General features: G+C 36.7%; 1 protein-coding gene across 1 annotated transcript; it reads left to right on the forward strand.

Annotated features, from left to right (window-relative positions):
- The first annotated feature begins 1809 nt into the window (after positions 1-1809).
- LOC113274190 lies at positions 1810-6707 on the forward strand. The gene is made up of 3 exons (XM_026523657.1): positions 1810-2074; positions 5931-6147; positions 6293-6707. The coding sequence occupies exons 1-3, from the start codon at positions 2025-2027 to the stop codon at positions 6326-6328; spliced, it is 303 nt and encodes a 100-aa protein (XP_026379442.1). The 5' UTR covers positions 1810-2024; the 3' UTR covers positions 6329-6707.
- Positions 6708-10201: the final 3494 nt, after the last annotated feature.

Consider the following 10201-nt stretch of genomic DNA (forward strand, 5'->3'; position numbering starts at 1 on the left):
GTACCGTTGCGTCACAACACGGACTAAACCCAAATTTTGGTCTTTTTTTTGATCTTTGATCTTTGGTTTTGATCGCACCACTGCAGTTTCTCTTAGGGAAATAGAGCAAACTCAAACTGATATTTCGTTCCTTTCTGCTAGCCATTAATCTTCTTCCTGGGTTATTTTTTATGATCTAATATTTCCTTTCTTTCTTTGTTTTTTAATGTTCACTCACTAGTCTTTTTACTAGTTACTCTCCTGTCGTCTCTTTCCAGCTTTTTTATTTTTTGAATTTTTGTTAGGTTTCTTTCTTTATGGATAGCTAATCCTTTTCCCTGTGTTTGCAGTTTGCTTGTCTCCTAATTTGAGATTATCAGTCGTGAATCTAAGAATAGTGTGTAATCAAAGTCGGTAGCAGTTGTGCTTCTTTCAGCAGTCGTGCATTATTCACCATAAAAAGTATTGGGCAGTTTCTCGTCAATATTCTTAGTGGTGTTGATCCTTTCCCCTTCGTGCACCTTCATCCTCCATCACTTCTGATCCACCAGTTCATGTATCATGAACCGTTACACTTCCTTTAGCTTCCCAATTTCTCAAAAACGGTTACAAAATATCATTGATTCAGGCGTTAATCAAGGTATCTCTCTTATTAGGTTTAATTTTCAAAAGTTTCAAAAAAGGAAAATCTGGCAGTCCGTTATAAATGTTGATTTCCCTAATTATGGTAATGATGAGTGTCAAAAATCATCTGCTCCTAAGTATATGCTATACCCAAAATTTTATCGAATTTTAAGGAAAGAAAATATCTTCCTAGTGCATAACTGCAGAGGATTTTTTGCTCATGAGACAAATATAAACCTTTCGCACAGTAACCAGCACCACAACTTTGAAAGACCCGACCATTGTTATCACTCAAAAAAATTTCTCCCTGTCAAGCATCTAATGGCGTCATCTTCTAATCAGAATGTTTCGAATCTCATGGCTAGAATGAGGTTAGCTGTCTCTCAGGGTGTTATTTCTAGATCAATTACATCTTCTCAAACGGTGAATGATGCAACCGAAGATTGGTCAGCAAGTTTACTTGGTAAACTCTATATCAAAGATCCAAAAGATATTGTTGAATTTACTGACATCAAAAGTGAGGTTCTTACTATGTGGAAAAGACACAAACCCATTCAAATCAATCCTATGGATCTCAATACTTTTGTCTTCAAACTGAATTCTGTGGTATCTTGCGAAACCATCATCGCCAATGGTCCGTGGGTAGTAGGTGGTCACATGCTGGCTGTCCAAAAATATGACGACCAAAAAGAAGTCAAAGATCATATATTCTCAAGCCAAATCTGGCGTATCCAGTTAAGAAATTTGCTTCTTGAGCACCTTAATGTTCAGGTTATTGATGACATATGCAAGGATATAGGGAAAAAGATAGCAGTAGAACCAGAAAATTGCAGGCCATGTGGTACAAAGCTTATTACCATTTGGTTTGAAGTGGATCTCAATAAACCACTTAAAAGAGGAGGATGGCTATATACTGCTAGATCTAACAAAATGCACTGGGCAAAGTATCATTTCAAAAAACAGCCGATGAAAATATATAAAGAATGTTTGTGGTAGAGCATAACGCGTCAACCTGTGAGACAATTGCAAACCAACTCAAAGTGGTGGCCTATACTCCATAGGAATTTTACCAATGGTGCCAAAATCATCCAGATGGTCAAGCGCTCATGGATTCCTTGTAGAAGAAGATGGGTGCCTTGATAAGAATCGTGCCTTATCTTCATCTGCAGAACCATTTATTTCACAAGAATGAGAGGGGTCTAACAACAGAAAGCGACTGAGATATACATATACTAAAACCGAAGATTTGGGGATTGTGGTCTCTCATCAACCAAACCTCAATCATATAAACCCAATTTTTCAACCCTCTGAAACTGTATCTTCGACTTCCACTGAGATGAACCATCAAGTTACACTGAGATCTACTGCAAATAAAATCGTGGAGGGTGATGTAGAGATGCGTGACGGAGCTTTTTATACACATGTTCTTGGAAATCTCAATAATTGAGCACAAGATGGAACTGCAAACAAGGTTTTTTTCTATAACCTAATTTCAATTTTAATTTCTAGGATTTTCAAAATTAGGGCTTTTAATTACTATCCTAATTATCTGTCTGGTTGTTTCAATTTGGATTTCATTAACATCATCTTGAGCATTTATCATCAAATAGCTCATAATCTGAACAAAACCCATCGTTTAAAAACCATCCCTTTTGTTAGTTACTGTCTGAGTCCTTGGTGCAACTCTTCTATTGGTGATATCTTTCTGTCTCTCTTGTTTTTACCTTATAATTTTAGGTTTATTAGTGTGGACTCTGAGATTCTGAGATACAAAAGCATAGAAATCCCTGTGAGCTGCCTTAACATATTTGTCATAAGGTTTTTTGACCCTGTTAAAACCAATAGCAACAAGGTTAAACATAATTCTAATCTGAAAAACAGGAGATTGCAAACCAGCCCTCATAGTTGTGGGAAAAAAAAGAATTTTTGGTGTGTGCATAATCTTTGTTTGTTGTTCTTGTTTGAAAACTTTAGCAGCATGAAGATCTTGGCATGGAATATGGAAGGGTTTGGAAACAAGTACACTAGGCAACATGTTAGAGAGCTAATCAAGGCTAATGACCCAGACATTATATTTCTATCTGAAACTAAGTCTATGAATTCTAAGATGGTTAGGTATACTTACACCTATAACTATATGAGTTATCTGTATGTGAACCCTATAGGTGCTTCTGGAGGTTTATTTATGCTTTGGAAAGATGGTGTGCATGTTGATTTAGTAGACATGAATAGGAATTTCATTTCTGCGATTGTTAATATGGATGCTAGAAGTGGACATAGTCTATTAAACTGCATGTATGGGGCCCTTTCGATGAGGGATGGACTAGCCAGTGGGAGTATTTAGATCAACTAGCCTCTAGATATGACTGCCATTGGGTTATAATAGGTGATTTAAATTTTTTCATTAGGAAAGAAGAGAAAGTAGGTGGAAATTTGATACCTCAAACTCATTTAGATGATGTAAATGACCACATTAGTCATTTAGGATTATCTGATGTTAATTTCATGGGTAATCCAATGACCTGGACTAATCGCAGAAGTGGGCCTGCTTTGATAATGGAAAGATTGGATAGAGCAATGGAAAATGGGGATTGGTTTGCTTATTTCGCAAATGCCATTGCCTACCACCTGACCAGTATAGGTAGTGACCATATGCCTATTCTTCTTGTTAGTTCTAGAGACCAGAATCCTACTAAGAAACCAAACAGGTTTAATAAGTGCTGGTTAATTGGAGGATAGGTGTAGAGATGTAGTGGCTAATAACTGAAATACTGATTTGGTTGGGTCTTATGCTTTTATACACACAAGATGTCTTTCCAATGTTAAAGTTGCCTTAAGGCAATGGAATTATCAATCTTTTGGTAATATCCAGAGCCATATTGCTGATTTGCAAAAACAGTTAGCTGAGGCAAATGTGAGTGTTGGATCACTAGGTAGGAATGAGGGTATGATTAGAATAGAAGATGATCTTAAATATTGGTACAATGTTCAACAGGAATATCATATTCAAAGAGCTAAAGAGAATATATTAACTTTTGATGATAAAAACACTAGGTATTTTCATGATAAAGTTAAGTATAGGAAGAGAAGAACTCAAATAGATTGCCTGCAAAATAGTATTGGTATTTGGATCATTGATAAGGCTATGTTAGCTTCAGAGCTTAAGGACCACTTTGAGAAAATAAGTAAAACGACTAATCCACCAACTGATAGTACTTTTTTATATATGATTCATCCTTGTATTTCTGAGGAGGAGAATGAATTTCTTATTCATGCTCCTACTGATGAAGAAATCAAGGGAATTGTGTGGCAAATGCAACCTTGGACTATCCTAGGGCCTGATGGGTATCCACCAGGCTTTCATCAACAGATGTGGGATATAGTTGGTAGTGATACCATTAATATGGTTAAGGCGTTTTTTATTTCAGGCTTTCTTCTTAAGCAAATGAATCATAGTTTTGTGTCTCTCATTCCTAAGACCGATACTCCTAGAACCGCGACTGACTACAGACCTATTAGCCTGAGCAATGTGAGCTATAAAATTATTTCTAAGCTACTTGCTAGTAGGCTTAAAACTGTCATGGACAAGTTTATAAGCCCATATCAAGCGGCCTTTCTATCTTCTAGGCAGATCACGGATAATATTATAAGTGCTCATGAACTAGTGGATACCATAAGGAAAAATAAGTCTATTTCTGGGCTTATGGCTGTGAAATTAGATATGTCGAAAGCTTTCGATAGAATAGAATGGAAGTTTGTGATTGACATTCTACGCAGGTTGGGCTTTCATGACCATTGGTGCAAAATGATTGAGCAGTGCATTACTACTGTGTCAACATCTATCCCTTTGAATGGTTCTCCAGGTGAGGTTTTCTACCCTACAAGGGGTCTCAGACAGGAAGACCCCTTGTCTCCTTATTTTTTTCATAATATGTATGGATATATTTTCCAAAATGTTGATAACAACATAGATAAATAAAAAAATTAAGGGGGTAAAAGCTTCTAAGACTGGTCCTCCAGTTAGTCACTTGTTTTTTGCTGACGATTGTTTGGTGTTTGCTAGGGCTACTGTGAAGGGTGCTAGGAGTTTGGAGAATATGCCACGGATGTTTAGTAAGTTCTCTGGACAAGCTATAAATTTCGACAAATCAGGTATAGCTTTTAGCCTCAAAACAAATCCTAGAACAATTAGTCAGATTGTTAGCATTCTTAACATAAAAAAACTAGGACTCCAGGATGAGTACTTAGGGGTTCCATTGTTGATTCAGAGGAACAAAGTTGAAAACTTTAGCGGCCTTATGGATAATTTTGATAAAAGACTAGCAACTTGGAAAGGAAAATATGTCAATCAACCTGGTAGGACTGTTTTGACTCAGTCAGTCCTAGGAACTATGGCTTCCCATCATTTAGCGGTTTTCCCGATGCCCAAAAAACTGACTGATAGAATGGATGCTATACAACGTAGGTTTTGGTGGAACAAAAAAGGATCAAACAGAAGATTATTCTTTAGAAACTGGGACAATATTACTAAGCCAATAGTCCTAGGTGGTTTAAACATCAAAAAAACAGACCACTTGAATTCTGCTTTGTTAGCTAAGTTACCGTGGAGACTAGTTACAGAACAAAATGCTTTGTGGACTAGGATCTATAAGGAAAGTATTTTCCTAATAGTAATCCATTTCACTATGTTAAGGAAGATTATGCTTCTTGGGTTTGGAAAGGGGTTTGTCAAGGCTGGAGATTATTAGGAAACACTATTGTTGGGAGGTTGGTGACGGTAAATCAATTGAAATATGGAAAGAAAGATGGGTTCCAAATAGAACTGGTTTACTAGATTCAACTAATGCATCTTCTAATATAAAATTTGTTAGTCAGTTAATTTTGCCAAATGAATGCAAATGGAATATAGATCTGCTAAATTCTTTGTTTGATAGGAATAAAGTTCAAGATATCTGTGACATAAGAATTCCTACTTCAGTTTCTGATGTTTTGAGATGGAAACCAGCCCATAATGGGATTTTTAGTGTTAAATCTGCTTACAGAGTCATCATTTCTGATTTGTATGGGAATGAACAACCTGATTTTCCATGGAAGAATCTTTGGAAGCTTGATCTTTCACAAAAAAATAAACATTTTATGTGGAAATGTGTAAATGACTGTCTTCCTGTTAGACAGAAACTTGCTAGGTATGTGGTGGATATAGACAGTAAGTGTCCACTTTGTGGAGATAAAATTGAAACTTTGTATCATTTGTTAGTTGATTGTCAGGTAACAAAAAACTTGTTATGTGCTGCTAATCCTAACTTTGCAGGTGTTGTGGGAAATAGGTCGTTGAAGGAATGGATTGCAGATTGGTTTAATGGACCAGCAACAATTGCAGAGAATCAAAATAACTTTATAACTCTTATGAGTTTTGTCTTATGGCATGTCTGGAAACTTAGGTGTGCAGTGGTTTTTGATGGTGCAGTGATTCAAATTGATATGTTTGTTAGGCAAGTTAACAGACATGTAAATGACTGGAAAAATAATTCAGTCAGAAGAAGAGTAAGTAATTTTTCCAATGGACATTCTCGTACTGTTATACCATGGGCACTTCCAGATAGTAATTTTATAAAAGTTAATTTTGATGCTTCTTTTATGAAGGAAAACAAAAATATGGGTATAGGGCTAACTATGTTTTCTGATGCAGGGGAGTGTAGAGGAGCAGTATCAATACCAGGAATAACACAAGATGAAGAGCAAGCAAAGTCCTTAGTGTCACTGGAAGCAGTCAAGTGGGCTAAAGGGGCTGCAGTGGAGTGCCTGCACTTGGAAGGAGACTGTTAGAATGTAGTTAATGCAATAAATGGCAGTGTTGTGTCGATTAGATGGAAAAATAATAGTGTCATCTCTGATTGTAAAGAGATGTTAAAACAATTTCAAGTGTGGAAGTGCAATTATGTACCTAGGGAGTCAAATGAAGTGGCAAATTGTTTAGCAAAAACTGCTAGGACAAGTAGAGTGTCAGAATTGTCGGTTTCTGTTTTTCCCATGTGGCTTAAAACTCTCATTAGAGAGGAACTAGATGTAATCTTTTGATTCTATCTCAATAAAATTTATTTTCCTATTAAAAAAAAAAAACCTCAAGAAAAGGCTCATATCTATCTTCCTTTTTCTTTTTCTCCAACTTTACCTTTCCCTTGTTAACTCCTTGCTTTTCTATATTTCCCTAGAGCGGATTTCGATTTGTTTGTCGTTTTTTCTCTACAAGTGGTACCATAGATGTAATCATATTGAGTGACTGAGCATGGAAAACAAAGCTGCAATAGATGGGTTGTCGAAGAAATGACAAGAAGGGAAAATGCTCACTGATAAGCTAGAATTGTTGATTGACCATCACTATGGGCTCAAATCGAAGACAAAAATACTCGAAAGTTTTCCACCGTCAGTCGTTCTGAGGCACCATAAAAATCAAGTATTATCTCTGGAATCGAATGATGAAACATGGACGTGTGACCCCAAAGTTATCTTGACCACTCTTGTTGATCTCTTTGCAAATATATTCTCTTCCTTCCTCACTGTTCCCTTCCTCCAGCCCCAAGATAATCAGAGGTGAAAACGACTCCATTGCAGCAATTCCCTCCTGTGAGCACTCTGTAATGGTCAGTGGATCCCCACAAGGTTTCTTTATAGGAACAAAAGGTACTCGGCAATGTAAATTATCCATTCACCCCGTACCTATTCATTCTCTGTTTACAAGGATTCACTTGGCTAATGGAAAATATGAAAGGGAGAGGTTGTACAATGCTTATATGATTAACTGGCATGCTCCTACAGTTTCTCATCTGATGTTTTATAATCGAGCCACCCTCTAATGGAGACTAAGTGGAGACTAAGGAAAGTCTTAGTCACATCTTAGTCCCACATTGCTTACTACCTCCTTATGATCCTAATATATAAGGTGTCCACTCATTTCCAATGGGTTTTGAGTTGGAAGCCCACATACTTCTATCACCCTCAACTGTTTAAGCTTTCCTACATACGCACTTTAGTCAGGCCATCTCATGATTCAGACACTTGATTGGTAAGTGCAAGCAAAACTTGTAGGATGGCGTCGGTAATTGTTTCTTATGCCAGAGAGGACCGCTCTTATTCTATCTATTTGCTTACCCCCTAAATGGGTGTTACTTATAAACTCATTCGAATTATATGGTCATTTTGAACTCTTATCGAAGGAAGCTCAACTTCCTAAAATGGAACTGGTTTAACCTGAAAAGGGAGAAAGGTGGACTTAGTATACGAGACTTTTTTTTTTGACAAGGCCCGCTGGGTTAAGGAAACCCAAACCAATAACAAACTAAAACAGAAAAGAAAAAAAACAAAAAAAAAACTATCTTCTGCTACGTCTCTGAAAGATTTTTTGAGCCTTTTCAGCAGCCAAAATTTCTCTAAAGTCAGGATAGATCTTCTGGACGAATCTCCACCCAAGTATCACCAAGGTACATCCCAGCAAGATGATCAGCAACTTTATTTGTTTCCCTGTAACAATGAGTTACCTTCCAAGAACTAAATTTCTTCCTCAAATGCTTTATTCTTCTCCATATTTGTAAAACATTCCATGGTGGCTCAGGCTCAGGGTTAGTAAAAAGATTATAAACTGCCATGAAATCTAAAGCAATGTGCACATTCAGTTTTTCAAACTTTAAAGCCATCTTTAACCCCAGCTCCACACCTTGTAACTCATGAGCCAAGACAGAGATAGGATGACTACCTCCACTTGCAGCACTAACCATTTCTGCAGTATGGTCTTTAATAATAACACCAAAACTCCCAACACATCAGATTTAGAACCATCAGTGTTAATCATGACTTCATCAGAGGCAGGAGCTAGCCAGGTACAATCAATATTTTCTGGTTGAACAAAAATACAGTCCACTCTCCATCTGCTCATGAACCACCTAACATTTATGTTATCCTCTTCCTTGCACTTGGAGGCATACAATTTAAATCTCACATCTTGCACAATGAGCAAACTTGATCTTGAGAGTTAAAAGAGGATCTGAAAATTCTATTATTTCGTTCTCTCCATATGTGATAGATAAAAGCATTAAGCACTAGCTTTTTAAAAACAACAACCCAATTATGGCCTGTAAAGTGCTAAGTGCACCACCTGATTTCCTCCTCCCAAGAGTTAGCAATAGCTCTAATGAGCCCTAATTTTAGTAAAAGGCCATGCCAAATACCAGAAGAAAAAATACAGTCATGGAAAAGATGGTCCTCAGTCTCCATTTCATCTCCACACAAGATACAAGAAACATATGATATAGTACCCCAAGAAAACAATTTACTTCTAGTTTTTAATCTTCTATGAAAAGAAATCCAGGAAATGAATGAGTGTCTGGGAGTATATTTTTTAAACCAAACCAGAGAATTCCATGGAGGGGGAGGCAAATGATCAGTAATAGCAAGGTAAGTGTGCTTCATAGAAAACTGACCTGTAATACTAGACTTCTAGAAAAATTGATCCTTTTCCTGAATGTTGAACTCTACATTAGTGATTTGTTGCACCATTTCTTGAACATTATCTTCCATATAAAAAGGAAAGTTATACTGCCCATTAGATATAAAATCAACAACTGTTGAATAATCAGTAGCTCCAATAGTTTCTAAAGTATTTGCATCCACCCAGTCTAGTATTATGCCTTTTGAATGCCAGTCATCATGTAAAAAACTAGTAGAGGAACCATCACCTAACAAAATGCCAATATGTTTCTTTGCTAGTTCCCTCTGCTCTAGAATTCTTCTCCAACACCAAGAACAATCTTGAGGGATGCTCATTGTCCAGAAATCATGTTGTTTAATCAAGTTAGCTTTGACCCAATTTGTCCATATAGTCTCCTTCCCGGAAACTAAATCCCATATATGCCTTAAATTAGCAGCAACATTTGTATGCTCCAAAATTTTAACTCCAAGGCCACCTTCCTCATAAGCATGGGACAAGTATGTCCAACTGATAGGATTATAACTCTTCTTCATTTCAGCACCAGGCCACCAGCCCAAAGAAACCTTTTAAACTTTGAGTTTACCTCCTTTAAAACCCTTTTAGGCATAATAAAACAAGAGAACCAGAAGAATATCATACCACTCAAAACATATTTAATTAGAAGAGCTCTTCCTAGATATGCTAAAATTTTTGGCTTCCAAGAATTAAGTCTAGCATCCACTCTCTCTAATAAAGGTAAACAGTCTCTATAAGATAGCCTAGAAGAGAGGAGAGGAATTCCCAAGTATCTAACTGGCAGTTCCCCCAAAGTGCAATCCAGAATATTAAGAATTTGATTGAGAGTGCCTTCTTCAATAGCAGAAAAGAATAAGGAAATTTTTTGGTTGTTTTGTTCAAGACTAGTACAAGAACTAAATTCATTCAAAGCAGTTTTAACACTAAAAGCAGCTGAAGCAGTACCTTACCGAACAACCAACAAAATTAATAACAAAATAATCAACTTATTTGTATCGTGCTCGACATAAGACACATTACGGAGCCCCACGGTAATACAAAAAGAATGGATCAATGAAGATCAATACCGTGGAATACATACAAGGATATATTCTATTTTTC

This window comes from Papaver somniferum, chromosome 4, assembly GCF_003573695.1.
Source record: "Papaver somniferum cultivar HN1 chromosome 4, ASM357369v1, whole genome shotgun sequence".
Lineage (NCBI taxonomy): Eukaryota > Viridiplantae > Streptophyta > Magnoliopsida > Ranunculales > Papaveraceae > Papaver > Papaver somniferum.